Source organism: Aquila chrysaetos, chromosome 12 (assembly GCF_900496995.4).
Source record: "Aquila chrysaetos chrysaetos chromosome 12, bAquChr1.4, whole genome shotgun sequence".
In the NCBI taxonomy this organism is placed as follows: domain Eukaryota; kingdom Metazoa; phylum Chordata; class Aves; order Accipitriformes; family Accipitridae; genus Aquila; species Aquila chrysaetos.
In genome coordinates, this window is record NC_044015.1 from 5,140,266 (window position 1) to 5,166,267 (window position 26,002).

At 58.3% G+C, this 26,002-nt stretch overlaps 1 protein-coding gene across 1 annotated transcript; it reads right to left on the reverse strand.

Moving 5' to 3' along the window:
- Positions 1–24,912, reverse strand: ONECUT3 (one cut homeobox 3). Its single transcript, XM_030033823.2, has 2 exons — positions 23,841–24,912; positions 1–2,402 (listed from the first exon to the last, which is right to left on the reverse strand). Exons 1-2 carry the CDS (start codon positions 24,868–24,870, stop codon positions 2,110–2,112), a joined length of 1,323 nt encoding a protein of 440 aa, XP_029889683.1. The 5' UTR covers positions 24,871–24,912; the 3' UTR covers positions 1–2,109.
- Positions 24,913–26,002: the final 1,090 nt, after the last annotated feature.

The window sequence follows — 26,002 nt, forward strand, 5'->3', positions numbered from 1 at the left end:
CCGGTCAGGGCTTCGTGTGCAGGGGTTTTTTTCTTTCTTTCTTTCATTCTTTTGTCCTTTCTTTCCTCTTTTTTTGGGGTGCTTTTTTTGGGTTTTTTTGGTGAACACATACACTTTTTTTTTCCTTTTTTCCTTCTTTTCAACAAGGTGCCTTCCTGTTACACAACAGATCGCTCTCAAAGTAAAGTGAATCGAAGAAACCATAGCGCTAGAACACAGATGGTACTATTTTACCCGCATAAATTCAATAGTGTCCCTTTTTTTTTTTTGGTTGATGGTTGGTTTTGGAGGATTTTTTTTTTTTCCCCAAGTGGTGGGGGAAGGAGGGGACCTTGCCTCCCCCTCCATCCCCAAGCCTCTCCCAGCCCTTCCCTGTCCCTGGCGGCACCTCCTGCTCCTCCCGAAGACACCCCAGGCTGGCAAGGAGCCCACAGGGCGGCTGGGACAAGGGCTGATTGTAAGGGTTTGGCCTCGTGATTGCTTTTTATATGGCACAAGTCACCATCGGGAGCTCGGAGGAAACGATCGTTTTGAAGCTAGTACCATTGCTCCAGAAATTCGCGTTTTAAGGCAGGTTGTTAATTGGCACAAAAAAAAAAAAATCTGGCGTCTTTTTGGTAAGTTGCCGGTATTTGCGTTGAGCTTGTTTGCTTGTGGTTTCTGTTGTTATTCCTTTTTTTGGGTTGGTTTTTTCCCTTTCAATCTCGTCGGGGAGTTTTCCCCCTTCTCACACCCAGGGCTGGATTTCGCCACCAGATCCCTCGGATTTTTCTTTTCCCACCGTACACCGACGTTGGTTCCCAGGAGGGAATTTTTTTGTTGTTGGGTTTTTGGTTTTGTAATTTCTTTGGTAACAGAGATGAAGAGGGGGTACGGGAGGGGGCAATAGTGTGTGTCGAGGGGTGGATGGGGCGAGACACAAAGCCAACAAATCTGCTTTGTCTGTGTCCATTCCTCAACCGAAAAGTGAACCAGAAATCCAGTGGTGAATGGTGAAGCCAGTCACCAGAAAAGATCAGATCCTTCGCTCCAAGTCTCTCCTCCCGTCTCCTTTCAAACAATTATTATTTTTAAATACCCGATTTCTGTAGCTAAAATGTGCTTCTTTGACCTGCTTGGGCGCCAGGCGACGCGGTGCAGCCGTGGTCCCCCTCCAGCCGTGGTGCTGGGGGATGCTCGGGTGCATGGAGGCGGGCGGCCACAGCGAGGTGTCTCCTTTGCCACGGAGTTTCTCTGGGAGGGATCCGGGGACGAGTGCTCTCGTGGGTCGGGGTGCATGTGTGCATGGTGGGGGGTTGGAGGGTGGGGGTGCTCTTGGGGGTGCCCGTGGGGGGGATGGAGGAAGAGCCCATGGAGGAGACTGGGGCTACAGGAATGCTCTCGACCAGGTTTTCAAAACCTTCAAGGGGGAGAAATGCCCGTGTGTCAATGGCAGAGAGGGTCGGGCTGCCTTGGGGAACGCCGCTGTACCTCAGGGTGAGAAAAAGCTTCAGCAGCCAGAGACCTGGCAGGAGCCTGGTCAACCTCCAGGCACACGGTGAGCATTTTCCCTGCTCGTCCCCCTTTGAACCATGGCAGGTTTGGCCCTGGTTCAGTGCGGTTGTGCCAGAGCCCAGCCCCATGACTCGACCTCTTGTACCTCCCCCACCTTTACCCCTCCACTGTGGGAGCTGTAAGAGCGGCTGTGGCAGAGATCGAGGTTGGGGGGGTTGGTCAGGGGGTGCCCCGCTCTCCAAAGACCCTGGTGGGCATATGAAGACATGGTTCTGTGGTCCCCAAGGACCAGGCGTGCTTCCAAACAGCACCTCACCCTCTCCCTCCATCCCACATCATCCCTCACTCCACAGGGGTTTCCTCCAAGCCCTCCTGGGGACAGAGCTGACCTGGTTGCAAACCCTTTCCCTGCTCCATGAGCAGGGAGGACATGGCAGCAGGATGTGGCACAAGGCGCACATCCAGGGGTGACGCCCGGCTGAGGGTTTGGGAGGCTGATGGACTCGCAGCATCCAAAAGCACCCACCCCGGTTGGCTTGGGGCATGAGTGTGAGTCTGGGGTTGGCTTTGTCATGAGGAGGATGTCCGGGAAGGGGCAGGGAGGGCTAGGGGACATCATGCTTTGGAGAAAGTGCTTGTAGAAGAAGAGGGGACTCCGGGGTTGGTGCCTGGCTCCTCCTGCCAGCGGTTCATACACCGCCGGCGGGCATTCATGAAGAAGTTGCTGACGGTGTTGAGCTCCAAGCCCAGCTGCTGTGAGATGGTCATCTGCATCTCCTTGGATGGGCGCTTGTTCTCCTTGAAGATGGCGATCAGGGTGCGGCGCTGGAGGTCCGTGAAGACCAGCCGCTGCTTCTTGGGCTGCAGGCTCCTGTCTTTCTGCTGCTCTTGCTCTTTGCGTTTGCAAGCTAGATGTTCAAAAGAAAGAATAGGGCCATTAATTGGTGCTCACCACTCTGGCCCACTTGCAGGTTGCCTGGCTGCCTCCCAAAAACCAGGCCTTTCCCTCCAATAAACCTGCTGGCTTGTTGCCCACCACTCCTAAGCTACCTCCCTCCTCTTCCTCCCTGTGCCTCCTGAGCGTCTGCTGAGATGGGACGACAGCCTCTTACGACATCAGTACTAGAAAAGCCTGGTTGAAGCCCATCACCTCTTCAGATGCCCAGGAAAAGCCCAAGTCTCGGCATCTCCAGCTGACCTTGGGACTAGAGACTGAGGAAACTCCTGGGCTGACTCTGCTCCCACAGCCTGGCTATTGGGACCTGCTCCATCCCTAAATTTTGGGGGTCATCCACCAGCCTCCCTCCCTTGCTGCACTCTGGCATGGTCTCCCTCGCCTCCCCATCACCTCTGTGGATCTCGCTGGAGGACTCAGGGAACCGGTGTCCCTTGGCCATCATGTCCAGCTGTCACTTCCGAAACACAGGGAAGAGCCAGGGACAGGGACGTTGTGAAAAGGCCGGTCTGCAACCACCACATCCCACAGCAGACAGCCTGGAAGGACCATTTGTGGTTCCACCTGCTCTGGGAAGGGGTTTTCCTGCCTCTGGAGGCTGGAGAACAGCCTGAGCCATCTGAAGCTCCAGGAAATTGTCTCCCCTGCGTGTCTTTGCTACCAGAAACTTTGGCACGTGTGTCAGGTTGAGCCAGCACCAAACTAAAAGCCTCCCCTACAGATTTGGCTCGAGCGGTAGGGGAGGACAGAGGTGCTGTCACAGAGGGATGGGCTGCTGGGAGCCAGGAATTCCCCCCTGACACCACCACGCTGCGTGCAAGGGAGGGAGGGAGGTGAGTACACACCTTTTGGTAAATACATGAATTTTAATTGCAGGAGTATTAAGCATACTGCTGGTGGAAGGGATGAGAAAAGGAGCCCTTTGCTATGATACTTTTCTAGAAAATTATAGAATAACTGAGGTTGGTGGAGGTTGCTGGTCCAGTTCCTACACAAAGCAGGGATGACCTGGAAGCTGTTGAGGGTGCACAGGGACTTCGCTGGCTCAGGACTTGACCAGACATGTGCAGCATTGTGGGAGCACGAGATGCCCATGGGCAAGGCAGGGCATGGATCTGGCCCTCCAAGGTTGGGGACATGCTGTTTCCTTCTGGAAAGCTCATAAGAGTCAGGAAACTGTGGGCTTTTCGAAGAAAGCCCCCCTCTTGCCCCAAACAGCAGCAGTTTTCAGCCTTTGGTATTTCTTGGTTCGGATCTGCCAAAGGATTTTGCAAGGAGGGCACAGGTCCTTCAAGACATTCGTTGTCGGAATGTTGCTGGATGACAGATTTCAACTTGCTTCTCTCAGGCACTTCCAGGAGTCTCTTCCACCTGGTGCACAGACCTTGGAGGGGCCAGAGGCCAAGGCGGAAAGCCACTGCCACAGCAATGGGATGGCATCTTCGGTCCATGGGACAGGTATTTTCCTCAGGCTAATCACCTGCCTGCTATAGAAACGCACCTTCACGGCCAGGCTGAGTAAAAGGGCAAGCAGCCGCGTAGCCTAGGAGTAACAGGAGGATGTCTGAAGTCACTTCTTCCTCACTACAGAACAAGCAAGGTCTTCCTCTGCTTTTTCTTCAGCTGGCCTGCACTACAAATCCTCTTTATATCACCTTGAACTAACAGAGAAGGATGATATCCACCCCTTCCACCCAAAGCTGGGGAAATCTAGAACTCAGTGAAGCAGCTAATTTATCCAACAAATTTAGCCTTGTTTCCCTGGTTGCTGGGCTCGGTCCTTGCCCTGGCCCCATGCGGATGGTGGGAGCCATCGATTCTGCTCCTGCTGGGGCAGAGGACAGGAGGCACCAAGCTTGGCACAACCAACCACACTCAGCCAAAATCAGCTGTCCCTGATAAAGGTGGTTAGTGGAGAGTCTTCCCCTCCCCTTCTCCCACCCCCACCAGCAGGTTTGGCTGCAAACCACCGTCCTTAGGGACATGGGACAGTCTGAGCCCTGGTGGTGCTGTCCCAGGGGTATCTTACTCAAACAGCCAGCAGAGAATGGTTTAGTGGAAACCTACCCTATGACCATCAGATGCTTGCAAAAAGAACAAACAAAAAAAGCCTTTATAGAAAATTTGACTTTTTTCCAGACATGAATTAAAAAAAAAAAAAAAGACCCCCCAAACTCCCCCCAAACCAAACAACAAACAGAAAAAGTCCCCCCCACACCGTACGTGCACATTCGGAGCAGCGCGTCTTCGCCCTTCCGGACCCCTCGCCCGCCTGCCGTGTACCCTCCCGGCATCCCCCCGGCATGCTCGGCTCCGGCCCCGTGCCAGTGGCGCGGGTGGGACCTCGGGTCGATGGTGGGCACCTCACACGCACCCTGTGAGCATGGCCTTTGCTCTGCGTGGATAGCACTTAAACTACATCTCTCTACCATATATACACCAGGTACATACAAATGTGTGTAGGTATGTGTAAATACATCCATACCTCCATGGGACATGCGGGGTGATGTGCTGACCCCGCTGTAACCCTAGCAAAGCCACTGGGATCCAGGCTGTTCTCTCGCTCTCCTGCCTGCTGGCACCCATTCCCACCAGTGGTGCTGGACAGCCAGCCTGAAACTCAGTGTTTCAGCTTTTCGAACTCACATTCCGACCCCTCCATTCAATTTTTAGGAGTAATTATTACAAACCAGTCACCCATTAATAACTCAAAGCTCCGAGGCAAACACTAACCATCAGGGTCTTGCTGGTAAAACTGTGATCCAGCATTTAAACCAGTGCCGACTATTGCTTAGACAGAGGTGACACCCTGCTCTGCACCCCTTGATACCTCTGTTATTTTTGGCCTGCAACACCGGCGGCGGACGCATCCCACATTTCCTGTGCTCGTTTGTTTATTTATTAATTTCTTTTTCTGCTGACGCAGCCCAATACCCCTCATACCCAGTTCAATCTAATTACAGCTCCGCACAACAGAAATCAATAGTGACGCTGGTCAGATCTATTTACGGCGGCCATCAACCCCCCCAACAGAGGATCTTTTTCCTATTCCACATCCCCTGGGCGCTGCCTTCCCAGGCAGGCTGGCGGTGGCTGTCCCCGTGTCCCCACAGGCCTTGGGAGCCAGGGACGGGGGACAGCCGGCGGCACGGCTCCAACTCCCACACAGGTCAACATAAGGTGATGGTTTTTATCTGTGCTTCAAAATCCCTGTTTTCCAAGTCCCAAGCTCCAAATGACTCATCTTAGGCTGAATGCTGTTCTTCAGCCATGTCCCTCCAGGGTCTCTGGGCCTGGCCGCAGTCCGTGGGGATGGGGACACGCTTCAGGGCACTTCCACCCCTGCTTCTGCATTATCTCCCCAGCAAATGCCCAAAGAACAGGATTTATTCCCTGCCTTGTCCTGCTCCCTGCTCCTCCTAGGGCACAGGAGACCCTGGCAGTACCAGGACCAACAGCGGGAGAGAAGGACCAGGGTCCCCCGTGGCTAGCAGGAATGCTCCGATGGCCAGTAAGGGGTTGAGCTCGCCCACAATGGAGGTCTTTCTCTTCTCTCTCCATCTCTCCCTAGCTCACGTCACAACACCTGGACCTCTGAGACCTCCACAGCTCAGCCAGGCTTGGCTGAAACCAGCCAAGTGCAGGAGTAACAAGGAGGGAATGCCAGATGCAGTGGGATGGGGTGATAGTACAGAGCCAGGTCCGGGCCTGGGACGCTGGGCACACAACCCTAGCGGTATTTCATCCCTAAGGTAGCTGGTCTGGCTGCAGAAAAAACACAGGGAGCAAAGGCAAGGAAGAATCCTGGGGGCAAAAGCAAGAGGAAAGTCCTCTGAAAGCAGAGGCATCCCACCTGCTTCCCCTGGAGGATTTCTGCTGAGGGTTTCTGCATCCCTGGAGACTTATGTCAGAGGGAGCGCGTTTTCCTTGACTTAACCTTGACAGCTCAAAGCAAAATATCTCCCAAATCATTTCTAAAGAGACATAATAGAGACAATCAAATGGCTGCTGTTCAGAAGCTGCGATTATGCCTCCCAGCATGAACTCCGAGAAGCATTTAACTAATACCTGATGGCTTTGCAGGCTTCCGCAGCCTGCCAGACACTGGTTTCTCTATTATACCCGCAAACCTCTGTTTTCTCAGCCCCAGCGTGCTCTCCCTCTCCATTCACTTGCAATACAACCTGTAATTTTCTGCCCACTTTGCTTAAGTGCTGGTGATTTGTTGAAATCACAAAAGACAGCCAGGGGCTTTCAGAGCCAGCATGCTGGCTGTAAGCGAGGTTAGGGGGAAAAAAAAAAAACCCACAAGCTTTTCTCTTTTTCTCCCTGTCAAATCGGCTCGCAGTGGTGCAAGGGGACCGAGGAGCATTTAGGGGCTCAAAGGGAGGTGGAAGAAGGGATGGAGAGGGGGTACCTGGATGTGGTCGGCCATCTCGGGACAGATTTCTTCAGCGCAGAGGTGGGACAGGCTCTTTCACTGGTGGGCACCGGGTGGGAAATGGCCCTAAGCAAAGCTGGCTTCTCTCCATGCCTTCAAGAGGAGTCTAGCCCCTGGAAACTAGCCTCAGTTTCCCCCTCTCCTTGAAGGGGCAGAGGGATCTCAACCTCTTTCACAGAGAACGGCGGGGCTGGCTGTCGGGTTGTGCAATGGGTGTTACTGGTTCATGCCCTGCCCTGATATTCTGGAAGGTTTTGAGAGCTGCAGCTCTGAGTAAACTGGGATGAGCCCAGTGCCTCCCACAGCAGAGCGGTGTCTGATCCTGAGCTGAATTAACCTCATGGCATCTGCTCCTGAAAGCTGGAGCTGAGTCTGGACCAGAGATCAGGGGATTTCATCCGCAAAACAGAAATCCTTTGGTCCACAGCTGGGCTGGCTGGGTTGCTCAGAGCTGGGGCAACTTAGTAACTGCAAGAGGTTTGTTTGACTTTTCTTTTCATTGTAGGAAAAGAGCCCAAAGAGATTTGTCACAAAGAGGCTTCTCCAGCAGAAATTCGGGTCTTCTCTAGCTGGGAAGACTCAGTGCTAACGGGAGATTCAGCAGTGGACAACACAGGAAGAAAGAGTGCCCAAAACCCAAACCCCAACTTTTTTTCTGCCTCTTTTTTTTTTTTTTTTTCTGAAACCTCACTTGATTCTGAAAACTAACGAGCACACAGGCAAAGGGGATGCAGTGTCAACCACACAACTGCCAGGGCAGAGCCTGCCCCGCGCTGCACATCCCTGCAAATGCCTGCGATCTTCCAGACTTCAGCAGCTCACGATAAAAAAAAAAAAAAACCTTCTGGGCTCCAAAACCTGTGGGGATTTTGACGGCTGTGGTGCCACTGCTTCTGACAGCTTTGAACCATGTTGTAGTAAAAACTGCCCCGCTCTAGAAACCCACAGATTCAGAAAACTGTGTGTCAGAGGCCATCGAGAGCCTGAGAGATGCGATTAGGAGCTGCGACTTGTCTGCGGAGCTGCAGCCTCACAGTCCTGCTGGGTTGGAGTGACACAGTCCGGCCAGAGCTCCTGGCTCCGTGCGTGTCCCTGTGCCACGTGGCCCTGCCTTGGTGGGGACAGGCTTCCCCGCTCGTGTCCCTGGGAGCTGCCGGAGGATGAGTCCCGAGGCCCGGGGAGAGCCCCTGGTCATTGGTATGCAGCCAGCGCGCTGCAGGGTGAGCCGCTTCTCGGAGCCCAGCAAATTAAATCTTCCTCTGAATGCTGCAAATAAGGAGATGAGATGAGACAAAGCACTTGCCTCTGCGTTGCTGGGTGCATTTTCCTTCCCTTGTGAAGGGTTTCGGTGACTCATTCCAGCCAGCAGCTCCAATCAACCTGTACGGGGCTGCAAGGCATCACCAGCCACCTGCATGGACCTCCCCAGCCCATTCATTCCCCAGCAGCTTTCAGAGCAGTGCAGGTCGGCAGGCTGAGGGAAGGGACTGGAAATGAAAGCATAAGTCCTCGGTCCTCTGCTCAGGTGATGACAGTCCCTCCCAAGACAGGGGTTCAGCTGGGACTGGCAGAGGCTGGAGGGGACCAGCAGAGCTATCCAAACGTGCAGCAGAGTGGTGATGCCAGCCCTGTGGGATGCCTCACTTTGCCTCTCCTGCTCTTCTCAAGCTCTGTCTGGTTTTTCATGGCGTGGCATTTTCAGCTTTTCCAGCTCTGAAACAGATGAGTTTGTCTGGTCTGAGGGTGGGTGAAGGGACACAAAGAAGCTGGGGTGGCTGCAGGTGTGCTTGGCTCCATCCCTCCATGTTTGCCCTATTTTTATTCTTGTCCTTTCCAGGTAAGCTGCTACTGGCACCACCAGAGACAGCCCTGGCCTGAGCCAGCTGCATCAGACTCCTCTCATGGACACAGAACAGTTTCAGGTGACTAAAAAACGTGGGTCTGTTGTTACAAGCATTTCCTTGCTGCAGAGGTTTGATTTTTAACTCGCTTTTCTGGAGACTTTTGTAAAGGGAGACCCGGTGCCCTGCTCTGCTCTCCCCTGGAGCCGGGTGAACTGGGCTCAACCCGCAGCTCTGCCATCACATCTGCTGGCAATGTCACTTCCCCCATTTGTCCTGTTTCCTCCCTTTCTAAGCTTTTTTCTGGACCAGCGTCGTCTCCTTCTTATTGTCCCGGTGGAGACCACTGCCATCACAAGCTGCTCGGTGGTCATGCTGCCAGCACAGCCCGGGACTGGACCAGCTGCCTGGTGTGAGGCAGGGCTGGGCAGAGGTGCCCTGGGAGTCCTCCCAGCTGCTCTGTTCTCCTTACTCTTCTCCCGAGTCATTGCCACTTAGTGTGACGAGAGCAAATTGGTGCTAATGAAGTGCTGGAGTCAGGCAGCGTGGCAGGCAGGAGCCGGCAGTGCCGCAAGGGATGGCAGTGGCAGGGGAAGGTTGTCGCCTTCTGGGAGAGAGGGAGGATGCGGGGATGGGGGTGGGACATGGCTGGAAACCCTCCAACCCCTGAAATAAGTTTTCCTTAGAGTCAGCGACACTTGCTCGTGCTCAACTTTGGCGCAAGAGCCCCAGCTGCAGAATCTGGGGGGAAAAAGGTAGTTTGGGGTTCCATTTGTGCCACAATGACAGGGAGAACCAAGTAATGCCAGACAAGGAGACTGCACCAGGAATCTGAGGCAAGTGACATCCCTGTGACCCATGCAGCTGTGGGTCCTGCACAGTCCTCCTCTGTCCTTGCTCCTTTGCACAGGAAAGGAGCAGCGAGGATCTCCCTTTGGCATCACCATGGGCTACCGCTAAGTGACTCTCAGCCTGTTCCTGTTGGGCTCCTCCTGCCAAACTCCCACTGCCTTCAGCAGCTCCCAGATCTGGCTCTCTGAGCGGGGACAATAAAAGAATTCAGCAATCAATGAAGTGTATTTCATCAGAGCACACGTTGCTCCCGAGCCGCTCTTGGTGGAGAGCTGGTGTCCAGAGAGGCCCCAGAGCCATTATCAGCCAAGGAACATTTGCTGGAGAGAGGGGAAAAGCAGTGGGGGGAAAAAACCAACAGTTTTCTGTATTTCCTGATTAAATCTGGTCTCAGGTGGATTTATCAGGTGTGAGATGGGCAGCTCCCTTAGGGTTTGGCCGAGTCAATTCTCGGATGGCTGCTGGCTTTCTTGCTCTGTGGTGCTGTGAACAACAGGAAAAAGTGTAATCCTCCAGGTTGGGGCATTCAAGGTTTGCCTCACCAGAGTTTGGGACCCTCTGAAGGCAGGTGGGAGGGCCTGAGCAGGGACACCGGTTGCTCTCAGATTATCCCTTAGGTCCAGCAGCTCATCGCAGGAGGGAGCTTCCAGATTTGAGCCCTTCCCTGCCACCAGGCCCTGCTCCAGAAGGCCCCAGTGCGCTCAAAGCGGCTTCCAGCCTGACCTCAACAGGTGCCACAGCCCGGCTCCCAGCGTAACCCAATTCCCAGCTATTCACACCCGGCACAAAGCCGTCCACGTCGTGAGGCAGCAGCCAGCGCGGGTGGCACGTGCCCAGGCTGGTCATCGCGCACCGAGGAAGGGTCTGGGGACAATGGCGGGGCCCAGCGTCCCATTTTGCTGCTCTGAGGGAATTGAGGGCTCCTTGGGGGCGGGAGGGTGACACAGGGCAGCTGCTCGGACCCCATGAGGGGACCTGCCTGGTCCCTCAGGGTGCGTTCCCCCACCAGGCTGGCCCTGGCCCAGCGTGATGCCGGGCCCCCCTCACCCCTGGCCCGGGCAAAGGGCCTTCGGCAGCACCTGCCTACGGGCTGGGCCGTGAGGGCGGCGGGGCCGAGGTGGAGTGGAGGGGACTCCCAGCCCCAAGGCCCCGGCAGCCGCCGAAACCCGCCGAAGCCCACTCCACTCCACCGCCCCGCCGCCATTTTGGAGCGCTGCCCCCCGCACGGCGGGGAATGGTTTATTCCGCCCCCCCCCCCCGAAAACACGATGGGCCGTCCCCGCCGCGCTGGCGCCCCCCTGCGGATGAACGGCCGCATTTCCGCCACCCCGGGGGGGCGGTGGCAGTGGTACAGCTCGCCCCGCCCCCCCCCGCCGCTGCCCAATGGCGCGTTGCGGCCGCCCCCCTCCACGAGGGAGATGGGTTATTCCCCACACCCCCCGGCGCTCAACGCGATGGGCCGTTCCAGCCACCGTTCACAGACGGGGCGCGCCGGGATGGAGCGGTCCACCCGCGTCCCGAGGGGGGGAACGTCGGGGCCAGAGAGCCCCGAGAACCGCGGGAATGGCACCTCCCGCCCCGGCAGCGAGGCGGGGAACCTCCGTCTGCCCCACGGCTGCCCCAGTGTCATGTCACCTCCTACAGTGTCCCAGCCCTGCCCCATAGCTGCCCCACCGCTGCCTCACACGCCGCCCCATCGCTGCCCCACGTGCCGCCCAGTCACGACCCCATGGCTACCCCACGTGCCGCCCAGTCACGACGCCATCACCGCCCCACGAACAACCCCACGGCTGCCCCACGGCCCCTCACCCCCTCCCCATCACTCCCACCCCGGCCACACAAACCACACCCCCCCCGGGGAACCCGCTGTCCCCCCCCCGGAGCGGCTCACCCCGTCCCCCCGACACGCGTGGGGCTGGCGAGGCTGCGGCCTGCGCTAAGCCAGTGACTCTTAATACACCGCTCTGGCGTTATTAGTTCAGCTCCCAAGGTATTTCCCGCAGTAATTGCACTGATCTGCCAGGGATTACGTGCTGCCGCTGTAACGATGGATGATGTTTTAATTCGAGCCGGGCAGGGCAGGGACCGAGACCCCCCGAGCACCGGGAGCGAAGGCACAGGCCCGGCTGGACGCCCTCACCGCTGGCGTGGGACGAAGGGCCTGCCCGGGGACAGGCAGCGGGGCCTGGGAGCGGTTTTAGGGTGAGAAGCAGCCAGAAACTGGGACCCCGCTGGGCGACGGAGCGTCAAGCGATTCCCCGGCTGGGAGCTCGGCCAGCTCCATGACGGGCTCCCGGCACCGGGACGCCAGCGATCCCGGCTGGCGGGGGTTCAGCATCCCCCCCTGCCCCATGGCTCCAAAGCAGCCGGGGATGCTCCTGAGCGGCTGGGGAGGGTCCTTCCCAACTCCCAAATCACTGCTTGGGGGGGGGCGAATGACCAGCCCGGGCTGTAGCCACTGTCGCTGCCCCCCAGGTCCTGCTCCCTGCCCCTCTCCGGCCCCGTCCTGCCAGGAGGGAAACTCCCCCGGGAAAAGGGCTTTTGCATCCTCCCATCCAAACATGGCAGAGAAACTTCCCCCACAACGTTACATTTAAAAATGACCCCCATGCAGAGCTGTTCCTTCTGGTAAAGCAGCAATTAATCACAGCAAGTATGGGATGGATTTGTAATCAGCTCCCCCCCCTCCCACAGCCCCCATTTCACAGCCCTGGGTATTTTTCTTGCCCCCCCCGCCACTCCGTGTGGGGCTGGGGCCGGGGCCAGCACAGCCCATTGATCCTGCCTGGTCGATTTTATTGAAACTCCCACGAGTGGCTTTAACTGCGTGTTGGATATTGCTGGCACATCAGTTTGATGGCTACGTGACCGGCGGGGAGCTCACAGACAGGTTTGCAGGGAGAGAGGTGAAGGGAAACGGGTGGTGCGAGGGGGGGATTAATCCTGATGGAGCTGGGTTGTTCCCTGGGTGGAAGCTGCCCATCCCCAGGGCTTTGCCCCAAAGGTGGGAGAGTGAAATGTAACGGCATGGCTGGATGGGGGGTGTGTGTGTGTTTGCGGGGTTCGTTAAAGGGAATGGTTTCTCTTGGCCAAATTTCATTGCTGGCTGCGAAAGCGGCTGTGGGGGGCAAAATGGGCTGAGAAGGAAAGGAGGAGAGAAGGGGGGGAGGAAGGAAAAAGGAAAAAGAGAAAAAGAAAAGAGAAAAGAGAAAAGAGAAAAGGAAGAGGAGAAGGAGAAGAAAAAGGAGAAGAAGAAGAAGAAAAAAGAAAAACAGAAACAGAAAAAGAAAAACAGAAACAAAAACAGAAAAAGAAACAGAAAAAGAAACAGAAACAGAAACAGAAAAAGAAAAAGAAAAGGGAAAGGAAAAGAAAAAAGATAAGGAAAAAGAAAGAAGAAAAAAGAAAAAATAAAGAAAAGGAAAAACAGAGAAGAAAAAAGAAAAAAATTTAAAAGGAAAAGAGAAAAAGAAAACCAAGAGAAGAAAGAGAAAAGGGACGGAAACGAGAGGAGCAAGGGGATCCCAGCTGGGTGTCACAGCTCCATCCAAGCCCAACGCCCAGCAGCCCCTTTGTTTTCCCCACGTTGTCGTCCCCCTTTCCCTTCCTGTCTGTTTTCTCCCATTTTTGTAGAACAGGAGGCAGCCAAGGGGGGTGTCTGCCAGGTGATGGTGCCGCTGCCTGGGGGGCCGCTCCCTCCCACCACCAGCACCCCCCGGGTACCCGGGCTGGGCTCCGGCACCTTCAGGAGCATCAGAGCAATGGGTGAGAGGAGCCAGCTGGAATGAAATCATCATGCAGAGAAAGTATAAACCCTCCATAAACGCCACTAGAAAACCTCTCAGGCAGGAGGCTGAGGGGGACATCTGAGCCCCCCGATCCACCAAATGCCCCCCCTGAGGTCCCTTTTCCAGGGGAGATGACGGTGCTGTAGTGACACCCCTGGGGCTGAAGATCCCGGCTCTGCCTGTATCGATTAAGCAGCATCTTCTCGTACAGAGAGAAGGGCCGATCCTCCTCCACCTCCGGGCACCCACTGGTAGGGCAACCACCTTGCAACGGTGCCAAAAATCAAAGCAAATAAATAATTTGGGGTTTTCTTGGAGGTGTTGAAGGCAGAGGAATGGCTGGGAATAATTAATTTGGGGCAGAAAAGGCTATTTCAGTTTTGGGGAGATGCTTTCAAATTTTCTCCAGGAAAAACAAGCTGGTTTGAAATCAGCATTATTTTGAATAAATGCCCTGATTTCGATTACTTATTTTTCAATTTATTTTTTTTCTCTTGGCATGGAAAGCATCCTATGATACCTGCACCCTTTGCCACGTCTTTGACTCACCTCCTTTCGCCCCATTTCTGACCCACCTGAACTGAAACCAGCCGCAACGCAGACGCATGTGCGAACACCCACCTCACCACAAACATGCAACAGAAAGCAAATTAAATGCCCTAAATCAAGCGTGATCCCCCTTCTGGCTGCCTGTGTGTGTGGGCAGGCAGGTGAGTGGCTTTGGGGGGGTCCGGTAGGAGTGCCCCACACAGGAGCTTGGCTGTGAATATCAGGGTAGGGGTTCACTGCCTTCCGTGTGAGAAATCAAAATCCTGAAGTTTGGCCCCAAAAAGAGAACTAAAGGCAAGCATTGATCCATGGATCTATTTCCAGAGGCCTCTTCTTAAAGCCTTGGGTCCCTCTGGGTGACTCCAAAGCCTGGCAGCCCTGTGCTACTGTCCCACCCTCCCTCCTCCTCCTCTCCCCTTTCAGGTTGGGAGGCAGATGGGGAAGGGACACCCCCCCCCCATCCCAGGGGGGGCTTTGGAAGCACAAACCACCATGGCCCCATCATTTTTTCGAGCATCACATTTGAGCCAAACTGGGCCAGATGTTGATCCATCCATTGAGCAACCACTGAGCAAAACCCAACCGAGATCCATCCCCCATCCCGGGTTATAATTTATCTGGGGGGATGCCAGGTCCAGGGCAAATGAGGGACCCTCGGAAGATGGGAAAAAATGAAGAGCAGGGACAGATCTCTGGAGAAATTGCAAGGGATGGGATGCTGCTTGCAGGCACCAGCGTCACTGCCACATGCTGCTGCGCTCCCCGGCCCTGCAACAGGCGCTGAGTGCCAGGGTCTCCGATGGTCTGTAGTGGGAGCAGCCTTTGTCGGCAGCAGAGCAGAGCCGTTGATATCTCTGTCAGCCCCTGATACCATCGCCCGTCAGCAGCTCCCAATACATTTGCAATTTTATCCCTAATGGAGAGAGTTTGCTCATTACCTGCTCTTTATCGTCCGAGGATAGCATGACTCCCACAAAGGGGCATCGCTAGCTGGAGCTCATCTTCCAGCTTATAGGTTTGGCCTTTTACATGGCATCACTGAGTTCCTTGGCTTTAATAACCAGCTGCTGGTGTCTTCACATACTCTGTAAAAGCACTGTCATCCCCACTCTTACATGTGGGGAAACTGAGGCACAGAGGGATTTATGGATGCTCAATTTGTTAACCCACGGTTAAGTCACAACTCCTGTCCCTTCAGCTGCGTGGTGGCACTTGGCGTGGGAAGGGGAGACGAGGCTTTGGGACATCTCCCAGTGGCCAGAGCCACTTGCCGTGGCTCTCGGCTTCCCTGGCTGTGCCGGGCACCGCTGTGGGTGCTCCCTGGGGAGATCGTCACCTATACAGCCCTTTGAAGACCGCTTTGGCATGAGGTGTTTCCCCTCATTTTGGTCCACTTCGGGTTTTTATAGGGTCCCTGACAGCCAAACCTGATGCATTGAGTTCCTGGCTGTGCCCTGCAGAGCCGTGCCACGCACCAAGCCCTCCCAGCACACTCCAAGCCCACCAGCCCCCAATATTTCAGGCTCCCTGGATTCATGCCAACAGCAGGAGACCTCGGTTCTCCTCCAACCTGGGTAGGAGACCAGCAGTCCCCTGGTCCCCTTGCTGCCTCTTCCTGCCAACACCTGGGCTCAGCAGAGCTGGGTCGGTTACTGCTGCCCATGCCATCAGCAGCAGAAAAAGCTGCAATTTGCTTTTCCGTCATATTGTTTTTGTCAAGATGTCAGGATTTTCCTCACTGCTCTGCAAGCAAGGAGATGATGGCCAGTCCCAGTGAGCGCCTTCCCAAAACCAGTCCCTGCTTTCCCCTCGGCAGGCTCCCGCACAGGGATTTTCTGGCTCCTTCTCCCAACCTGGGCAGAGCCAAGCCACCCCTAGCCTGCCAGGGGTGACAAGGTTTTGCGGATCCCAAAGGGGTCACTCCTGCTTGGTGATTTCTATACCTTAGGTCTGGGAACAGAAAAAGAAGAGGGACAATCACAGAGATACAGAACCAAGGCAAGACGGCGGGTCCGGGTCTCCCAACGGGGACATTGTTCAACGCAGGGCAGCAGTGGTGGCATCTGCTGTTCCCCAGGTTAGAGGCCAGGCAGCAAATTCCACCCCGCAGCTCCCCACTCTCAGCTCACAGCAACACCAAGTCCTCCTACATAGAGGAAACCAGGGTACGGTTTGGTTGGAGCGACAAGGTCCTGCAGGGAAGAGCTTGGAGGCAAAACCCCGGGGATGAGAAAGCAAAGGAAAGGACCATCACTGATCCCAAACAAGGGGGCAAAATGTCAGTACCCACAGTGGGATGGGGCTGGGGAATAGGAGCATCCTCGCTGCAGCCCTACCCATCTCAGCCCACCACCTCTGCCCGCATCCCACCCATCGTGGGTGTACGTGGGTGCACCTCCTCTCACCATGCGGCACCTCCAGTCCCACTTTTGCTGCAGCAAAGCATTGCCTTCTCCGTGCCTTAACTTCATCACCTGTGAAACACCTTGAACCCCATTGAATCCCTTTTAAATAATTTTTGGACCTCCTCACCTTGCGCTGCAGAAACCACCAGGACTTAGAGCAACGGTGCATATCCCTAACAGAATATGTTAAGATAGAATATGTTAAGATAGAGTTATTAAAGTCATTCTTGAAATCCTACCCATGTCCATGTAAATGTGTCTCAATTTTAATATTGGGTCTTTATTTTTCAAATGTCCTGCCCCCTCCTTCCAGCACCAGATAATCCAGGTTGCCTTTTCGTTTCACTATTTTTTAACAACTCCAAATGTTTTAAAAATCCACCATCTGTTTTGCCTGTCATACCCTGCCTTGGTTTAAATCTTGCTGGAGGTGCTTTATATCATTTGAGGTATCAACAAGATTTTTTAATTTCCATTCAATCGGCAAAATCTTGCCACTCAATGGCCACGGTCCTGCACGGAGCCAGTAAGAAATGTACTCGGCTGCCAAAACCTACTGCCGGCTGCTCGCCAGCCTCGGCGCATACCTGCATTGCTCCCATTGCACCCACCCAGCATTGCTTTTGGCTGAGGACGGATGGGCTGGAGGAGAAAAATTTTGGCTCCAACTTCCCTTTTTGGCCAGTTTTCAAAACTAGGGACTAACCCCAGCTACCGTTGGTGCTGTGCAGGAGTAGGGCAATGGCCAAGAGCACATCCCGGGTTGATTGGACACATCCCGGGTTGACTGAAGCCTCCGCTCGATGCTGAGCCACAGGATTTGTGCACCTCAGCTCAGCTCCAAAAGGGAGCTGGGGCAGAGCTGCGTGCGGGTGCGTGGATGTGGGGTGAGGGCAGATCAAAGCTGCCTAATGCCTCCGTCTGTACTCGGGGTGCCGGGGTCCCTCTGCCTGAGCCTTTCTGAGAAACCTCAGGGAATCAGGCAGCAAAGGGGGAAAATTCTTCCCCCCCCAAGAAAACAAGGTGCTGGGGCTGGGAGGTAACTGGTCTGACTTCTGCCGCGGCCAGGGAGGCAGCAATTCCTGTGGGAAACACAGCCCGTCCTAAGGCAGCGGCGTCCCAAACTGCAACCCAAGGTCTGGGGCAGAACACGTTGGGTCTCCGAATCTCCACTGAGATGCAAAGCCCCAGCCCTTCCGAGCCAGGCTCTGGTGGGTTTGGTTTTTTTTTAATTTTTCCTCTTACTTTTTTGTTGGTGTTGCAAGTCAGCCATCGCCACCCTGCCATGAGCCCTGCAAAGGCTTCGCACAAGGAGACCCGTGTGCCCAGGAGGTTTCCATAGGGGATTTCTGATTCCTCTACACCCAGGCGATGCTGCAGGGATGCTGGGGGAGGCGAGGTGCCATGCTCAGGGCAGGGTGGAATGTTTCCAGGGCAGGAAAAGAGGCACCTGGGCCCTGCCTCTGGTCTTCTGCCTTCACCATCCCTTCTCTTCCTCCGCTTTGGCAGAGCCCGGGTTCATCCCCGGTTTTGGCATTTGCTCCGTGGCACCGAGGAAGCCAGGCGGAAAACCCTGCGATGGGAGCACAGGCAGAGCCTCCCCTGCAGCCACTCCTGGGGGGGACGGCTGTCCTCTCCCAGAGGCGCAGGCTCCCCGGCCCTGCAACTGCATCTGAGCAGAATGAGAAAATATTGGATTTGTTTTCTGGAGGGAAAAAAAAATAAAAAAAAAAATCCAATATTCTGTCTGCGATCCCAGACTCCGCGCCTGGTTATGGCAGGAAAATGCTGTAAATCTCCCTTTTCCCCACCAGCTAGGGAAGAAAGACTGATTTTCTTTTAATATTCTTATTTTCTCTCCTGGTTTAAGCCCCATCATTTTGCAGGCGGCTCTGGAATCTCTTTGTTGACCAGGTCTTAAACCTGCTTTCCCAGCTCCTCCAACCCCGGGAAGTCGCCTTGCACACCCTTCCCAGCAGCTCGCAGGCAGCGGCAATGAGATTTTAATAGATGTATTTTCAAATTAGTTCTGGGCCTTTCAAGACTTATCAGTTAAATGAGGTTTTTCAAATTGATTCAAAGGTCACTCTGAGAGTTTTCTCTTCTCTGTTATCTCTCCCTTATGGTTTCAGTGGCGATTGACAGGACAGAGAAAAAAATATCACCCCCATGTCGTACACCCAGAAAAAGAAAAAAACCAACAAAACCCCACCCAAAATGTGCACCCAAAAATGAGGAGGCGGCAAGAAAGGCCTCAGGTTTGCCCCTGGTGCTACCTTTGCTTTGGGGCTGGGGGGGTCCCTCCCGGGCAGGCGATGAGCGGAGCCCTGGGAGGGGGATTTGGGCAGCGGTGATTGTGGGAGCAGGATCCCACGGACACGGGTGGGTTGTACCTGGAGCAGAGAGGGGAGATTATTTCCTCCTGGGGGGGTTGGAAACCCGTTTTAATATTTAACCGACGGGAGGTTTATTGGCCCCTCCTGACGGGCAGATTAGGAACAAACAGAAAAATCACCGCGGGCAGAGCGAGGCGGCCCCCGCCGCGCTGATAAGGGCGCGGGGCGGTGCGGGGCAGGGTGCGGGGTGCGGAGCGGGGTGCGGGGTGGTGTGGGGTGCAGTGTGGTGGGGTGCGGGGCGCGGAGCGGGGCGGTGGGGGGTGCGGAGCGGGGTGCGGGGTGGTGCGGGGCGCGGTGCGGGGCGCGCAGCGGCCGCCCCCGCGGAGCCGGCGGTGGGTGCTCCAGGCTGGCGGCCCCGGCGGGCGGTTCCGCGCCGGCGGAGCAAGTCGCATCTTATTAACGTGCTAAGAAAAATATAAAATAAAATAATAATAATTTAAGAAAATTTTGAGAAATTTAAGGGGGGAAAAAATCCCACATTTTTTTTCCAAGGGGAAGAACGGGTTTGTCTCCTTTCTCTCTTGCTTTCTTTGTTTTTTCCTGAGTGGGCATCTCTCCCGTGCCGGGGGGGAGGCGCTGGACGCCTCCAGCCCCAGACTCTCGTTTTCTCCCATTTTACAGCGGCGAAATAATTCGCTCCCGATCCCACAAACCTCCCCCGCGGCCGCGGAGCGTTTTCCCCGCCGCCCCGCGGACACGCGCGGATCGAAAGCAGTGAAACCGTCCGGGATTTTCCGCCGCTCTCCCGGGCCGAAGCCGCGGCCGGTGCCCGGGGCCGCGGTCGCCCGGAGCCGCGGCCGGAGCCGCCCCGGTGCCCGGTGGCCGCCGGCGGGGAGGAGCCGTCGCTGGGCCAAAGTCGTTTGAAAGAAGCTGAAATTGAAACAAAACTCGTGGGGGAAAAAAATAATATATATTTCCCGAGTTTTTACGCTGCCAATCTTGTCCCTGATTCTGGCAGTGTTGTGTATTAGTTCGCAGTATTAATTAGCGGCATTAATTATTAGCGTTGCTAAAGCTCTCGGGCATTTGACTTGGCCCAGCCCCGCGATCGTGCTCACAGTTTCAGGGTGGTTTTGGGTTTTTTTGAATAACGACGGTTCGTGCTGCAGCGGCGATTTGCTCGGGGGAGAAAGCCCTGGGAGAAGAGAAAGAAAAGGAAAAAAAAGAAAAGAAAAGAAAAGAAAAGAAAAGAAAAGAAAAGAAAAGAAAAGAAAAGAAAAGAAAAGAAAAGAAAAGATAAAAGAGTGACAGAGAAAGAAAGAAAGAAGGAAATAAGGAAGACAAAAGAAGGAAAGGAAAGGAAAGGAAAGGAAAGGAAAGGAAAGGAAAGGAAAGGAAAGGAAAGGAAAGGAAAGGAAAGGAAAGGAAAGGAAAGGAAAGGAAAGGAAAGGAAAGGAAAGGAAAAAACTGAAAGGAAAAAACGGAAAGGAAAAAAACGAAACTAAAACACAAAAAGTAAACGAAAACAAAACAAAAAAAAAAGGGAGAAAAAGGTGGGGGCGAAAGCTAAAGGAAAAAGAAAAGAAAGCTGGGAGAGGGAAAGGGAAAAGAAACTGTAAAAGACGAAGAAGGGAACGAACGGGCTTGGGGAGCGCTGCCCAGCCGCCCCGGCCACAGCGCGGCCGCGCTCCCCCTGCTCCGCGCCACGGGAAAAGCTTTGGGGCAGAAACAGCCGATCCTGGGGGCCGCGGAGCCCACTCGGGATCGCGCTGCTTCCTCGGGACGCGGGCAGCGGCCAGGTCCCAGCGGAGCCGGTTCTTCCGGCCCGGCCTTACAGCCCACTCGCGGCCCCAACGCTTCACGCAAGTGCGTGAATTTCCCGCACGGACACGCGTCTCGGGGAAAAACACGGGAGGATGGGTCAGCCGAGCGCTCAGCCGAGTTCAGGGCAAATGAACGCGGGGAGCGGGCAGCAGCCGTGTACCGAAAGGGACACAACGATGTTGTCGCCCTCCCGAGAAATAATCACGAGCGAATTCCCTAGTTCTGAGTGTCGGAATAAATCCGTGGCGGGGAGGGGGTTTGCTCTGACAGGATGGGAGCGCACCCACAGATACGCGTGGTGGGAAGGCACCCACCGCCCTTCGCGGACACGCGGGGATGGGAGCGCAGGAGCATGCCCGCTTCCCACAGGGTCCCACGGGAACGAAGCCGATGTCTTTGTCGAGGGACCGGGATGGCGGGTGGGGGGGTCGCGGGTGGGGGCTCGGAGCCCCGCTCCGCCGTGCAGGGACCCCCAAAGATGCCACGGCGGGAGCTCCCCGCCACCCACGGGCCCTCTCAGGCCTCGTGGGGGGGTCACGAAGTTTATGGAGCTGCATCTGGGGGGGGGGGGGGGTGCTGCGGCCGTGACAGCGGGTCGCAGAGATGGATGGCCCGAGGGGCCGGGCCGGGCCCGGCCAGCTGCTGCCCAGATGTTTCCCCGTGGGACCCCCCTATTTTGCGGAGCCCCGCGGGGCGAGCGGAGCCGGAGGGAGCCCGGGGGCGGGGGGGGAGCTGCAGCCCCCCCGGCTGCGGCATTGCCCGGGTCCCGGCTGAATAATTAATGGTTCATCTGCGGACGGGGCGGCGGGAGGGGGAATTGGAGTGGAAAGAGGAGAAAAGCGGCAATTGCCATTTATAGGGGCCCGGCGTGTTTATTGATCCGCGATTTACTGACTCGGACTAATCCATCAGATGGACTCCAGCAGCCCGGCGGGACCGGGACCGGGACCGGGACCAGAACCGGGACCGGGACCGGGACCGGGACCGGGACCAGGACCGGGACTGGGACCAGGACCAGCCCTCGCCGTGCCCCGCGTCTAAACCTCGTTTTTTTCGCTTGCACTGGGAGGGAAAAAAGCTGATCGTTGCCCAGGCAGGGAAGGGCTCCCTTCCCTCCTTGCCGGGGGCGGGGGTCGCAGCCCTCCGGGCCCCTCCAGCCCCCCCAGCCCGGGGCGGCCTGAAGGGACGAGCAGGTTCCACCGGAGGCCCCGGAGTGGGTCGGGTTGGGGAGGGGATTCGCCTGCAACGATCGAGAAGGCCGGGCACGGCCCCCCCCGCTGCAGCACGACCCCCTCCTATAGAACCCCCCCTTCTCGGGGCAGCCGGGCCGGGGCTGAGCCCGAGGGGCTTCAACCGGTCCCGGTCCCGGGTGGACGAAACGGCGGGAGGAACGAAACGAAAGCGGGTCCCAGCGGGGCGGCACCGGGGCCGGGGGCCGGGAACAAAGCGGCCGGGCCGGGGGAGGCCGCGGGGAGGTGGGAGCGGCTCCCCCCGCCCGGGGCCGGGGTCCGGCCGATCCCCCGCCAAGGGCCGCTCGGAGCGGCCCGGTTCCGCGTGGGGAGCCGGGGTTCAACGCGGGCCAGTTCATGGCGGGGTGACTGCTTTGGTGGTTTGTTTTGTTGTGGCTTTTTTTGTTTGTTTTTTCCTCTGTCTTCGCAGAAAGCAAAGAATTAAACCCTGTCCCCGTGAAATTTGGGGGTTTAATTTCCGTAAATAATGCCTCCAAGGCGTCCCTAGGGCCGAGGGAAACTCGGCGCTGGGGAATAAAAACCATTTGGGAGAGAATAAACCTCTCCCGACGCCGCGGGAGGAGCGGAGCGATGGCAGCGGGGACAGAGCCCGAGCCGGGCCGGCGGGCAGGGACCTCCCCGAGCCTCCCCCAACCGGGGCCGCATTTTTATCATCACCTTCATGGTTATTATTTCAAATTTTGGCGAGTCAGAAACCAGCCACCCGCTGCTCAATTAGCCCGAACAACGGGGGCATTAAACGGCCGATCGCGGCAGTGTTTAAATCTTTATTTACCAGAACCTTGTAAAGCCAGGAACAATTTGCATTCTATTAACTGCTTTTCAATAGGGCATCGACTGGAACTAAAAGATGCCACTACCCTGCCCTAATTAAAGAGCAACTGAATTACACTAAATACATATGAACGCTGCTCTCCTCCATAAATAACAGCGGGCTCCTCGCCGTGCCGAGCGCCCGGCGGGCCGGACTCTGCCCGGCCCCACGGGGACCTCCGATTTCTTTAAAAAAAAAAAAAATTAAAACAATTATACACGCGTGGCTTTTACCCCACGGCCATCCCCGCTTGGCCCCGCGGAGCCCCGGCGCAGTTCTGCCGGGAACGGCACGGAGGAGCCGGGGGAAGGAAGGGCCGGAGCGGCTCCGGGGGCCGGGGAGGTGGAGGGTCGGGCCGGGCACTGACCCCTCTGCCAGCCCTCGACCCTCTCCCCCGCGGAGGAGAGCGGAGCCGCGACCCCCGCCCGCCCCCCCCGCAGCCACACACAGCGCGGCCGCGCAGCAAAACCGCGTTTCTCCAGCAAACCCTCGGCCCAGCGCCGGCCTGAGGCCGAACGAGCTCTGCCGGGGGCGGCCGCGGGGAATGGCTCTGCCTCCGCGCTGCGCTCCGCACCCGCGGTGCTGCGGGACAGCAGCCCCCCCCGCCCTCCCCCGGCCGGGAACCGGGGGTACGGGGCGGGGGGGGGGTCGCTCCTTCTTCCCGAGGGCAGCCGGTGCCCCGGAGGGAGCGGAGAGCAGCCCCGGTGCTGCCCGAGTCCGCCCAACCCATCCCCGGCTCCCCCGGCGGGGAGCGACCGGGCAGCGCGGGGACGGAGCGGAGCTTCCCCCGAGCGCGGCTCCGGTACCGAGCGGCGGTGCCAAACCGCCCGCGAAGGAGCTCCACGAGCGGCCCCGGGGCCCGCGGCTCAGCCCGCACCCACGGGCGGCGGGGAGCGTGGGCCGGGGGCTGCCAGCGGCTCTCCGGGGGGTAAGGGACAGCTTCGGCTGGCGGGACGGAACGGGAAAGCCCCGCCGGGGCTAGAGGCAGCCCGGAGGGGCGGCGGGGAGCGGCGGGCAGCTCCCGGCTCCCGCCACCCGGGATCTCTCATTTCCCGCTGGCAGGAGCAGGCCCGGGGAGGCGGGGGGGGGAGGTTCGCCTTCAATATAATACGCCTTAAATAGAATTTCTTTCCCTTTCTTCGAAAGGCTTCACATGGGCTCGGTAACAGCCACCCCCCTCCCCCCCCGCGAGCGAGGGGTCCCCACGCGTGTTCGCAGCACCCCCTCACCCACCCACCCGCCCGGAGGTGCGGGGCGGGCGGCCGCGGCAGCGGACCGTGCCGTAGCCTACCTGCCAGCCTGAGCGCCGACATCCTCTGAAATTCCGGCTCCTGCAACCATTTCCACATCCTCCGGAAAGTCTCCCGGCCGGACTTGAGCTTACTCCAGGGCTTGGGGTTCCGCAGCAGGTCCGAGAGGGTCCCCTGGGAGCGGCACAAGATCCTCTGGGCGAAGATCGCCTGCGGGATGCTGTAGCGTTTCAGCTCGGCCGTGATCCTCTGAGCCACTTCCTTGGTGTTGATCTCCTCCACCTGCCCGGAGCCGCCGGGCTGGGAACCGGTGGCCGAGGCCTGCCGCTCCCTCTCGCCCAGGAGAGAGCCACCGGGCTGGGCGTGCGGGTGACCGTGCGGGTGCATCCCGTTGAGCGGCGGCATCATGGCCGAGCTGGGGGCAGCCAAGCCCCGCGCCAGGTGCTCCTCGCCCCGGGACAGCATCGCGGCGTGGGAGTCGAAGCCGTTGGGCGAGAGCATCTTCTCGTTGGGCAAGTGGCCCCCGGGGCCGTAGGGGGCCAGCGGCTGCTGGGCGTTGTGCAGGCTGCCCAGCCCGTTGGGCAGCGGCGACAGGGGCTGCCCCATGGCCGGCATGTCCTTGGGGTAGTGGCTGTAGAGGTTGCCCATGGAGGCCAGGCTCCGCTCGTCGCGCATGAGGGTGAAGCTGCCGCTCACGTTACCGGCCAGGCGCTGGTGCGGGTGGTGGTGGTGGTGGTGGTGGTGCGGGTGGTGGAACTTCTCCGAGACGGTGGAGATGGGCGGCAGGTGCTGCAGGGGGGTCAGCGTGGTGTAGGTGCTGCTCAGGCTCATGCCGGAGGGGGACTCGCAGGACATGCTCATGGCGGGGTGCAGCGGGGCGGCCAGGCTGTGCTCGGCGCGGTAGTCGCCCCCCTCCAGGATGGAGGCCATACCCGACACCATGGCGGGCCGGCCGTGCGGCACCAGGTTGCGGTGCGAGCCCTGCCGCCCGTGCGCCGGGCTCAGCAGCTCGGCGGGCTGCGAGTGCGGGACGCCGTGCAGGCTGCCCAGGTTCTCCATCGCCAGCTCCATGGTGGCCGCCGGGCTCTGCCGCTGCCTCGCCCGCTCGCTCGCTGCCTTCCTCCCCCCCCCCCCCCCGCCGCCGCCTCCTCCTCCTCCTCCTCCTCCTCCACCGCCGCCCCCCCCCCCCCCTCCCCGCTCCCCGCGCCGGCTGCCCGGATTAATTCAGACTCCGCGCTCGGGGGATCGATCTCCCGCGCCCCGCGGTCAGGCCAGCATGATGCGCCGCGCCCGCCCCAGCCCCAGCCCGCCTCGGTGCGCTGCGGCGCGGGGTGGGGGGGGGTGGGGGGGGCTGCGGCCGGCCGGGGAGCCGGGGAGCGGGGCTCGGTGCGGAGCGGAGCGGAGCGGGGCGCGGTGCGTGCGCTCGGGGCGGCTGCGGCGCGCCTCGGCCGCCGGCTCCCGGCAGCCTCGCTCTGGGCCGCGGCGTGACGTCAGCGCCGCCCCGCCACGCCCCCCCCGTCGTCGTGTCCCCCCCCCCCGCCGAACCGAGCCGCGCCGCGCCCCCCCCCCCCCGCCACGGGTGCGGGAATGGGCGGGGGGGGGGGGCGGGCAGAGGCGGGAGGAGAGCGGAGAGAAGCCGGCGGGGCCCGGCACACCGCACCGCAGCCCCAACCCCCGCCGGGGTGCCCCCCCCACCCGTACCGGGGTGACCCTCCCCTCACCGGGGGGGTGTGTCGCCCCCCCCCAGCACCCAGGTGACCCCCCGCACCCGGTACCCAGCGCGCATCTGACGGCGCTGCACGACTGTGCCCACCTGCGCCCCCCGCACATCTGGCTGCCCCCAGGCCCCCCCCCCGTGCACACATCTGGCTGTCCCCACCTCTGGATGCGCCTGTCCCCAGCCCCCCCCCCCCAGCCCCGCTGCCTCCCCCGGACTCCCCCCGCCCCCCCCGTCGCTCCCAAGGGCCTGGCTGCCTCGTCTACCCCAAAGACGCCTGTCCCCGCACACCCGTGTTTCCCCACGCGTGTCCCCAGCATCACCACCCGACCCCCGGCGGGCACTGCCTTCCGTTCCCGGGCAGCGGAGGCTACCGGGAGGTGGGGGGGGTTGCCTTGGCACTGGGAGCGGGGTTGGGGTGGGGTGTGACAGGGACACGCGTGGGGCGGCACATGGCGCTGTGCTGCGGAGCCCTGGGCAGCGGTG

Coding starts and splice junctions, on each gene's coding strand:
- ONECUT3 (XM_030033823.2), bottom strand. CDS start 24,870: ATGGAGCTGGCGATGGAGAACCTGGGCAGCCTGCACGGCGTCCCGCAC. Junction 2,403..23,840: donor GTCGGCGCTCAGGCTGGCAG/GTAGGCTACGGC, acceptor TTGAACATCTAG/CTTGCAAACGCAAAGAGCAA.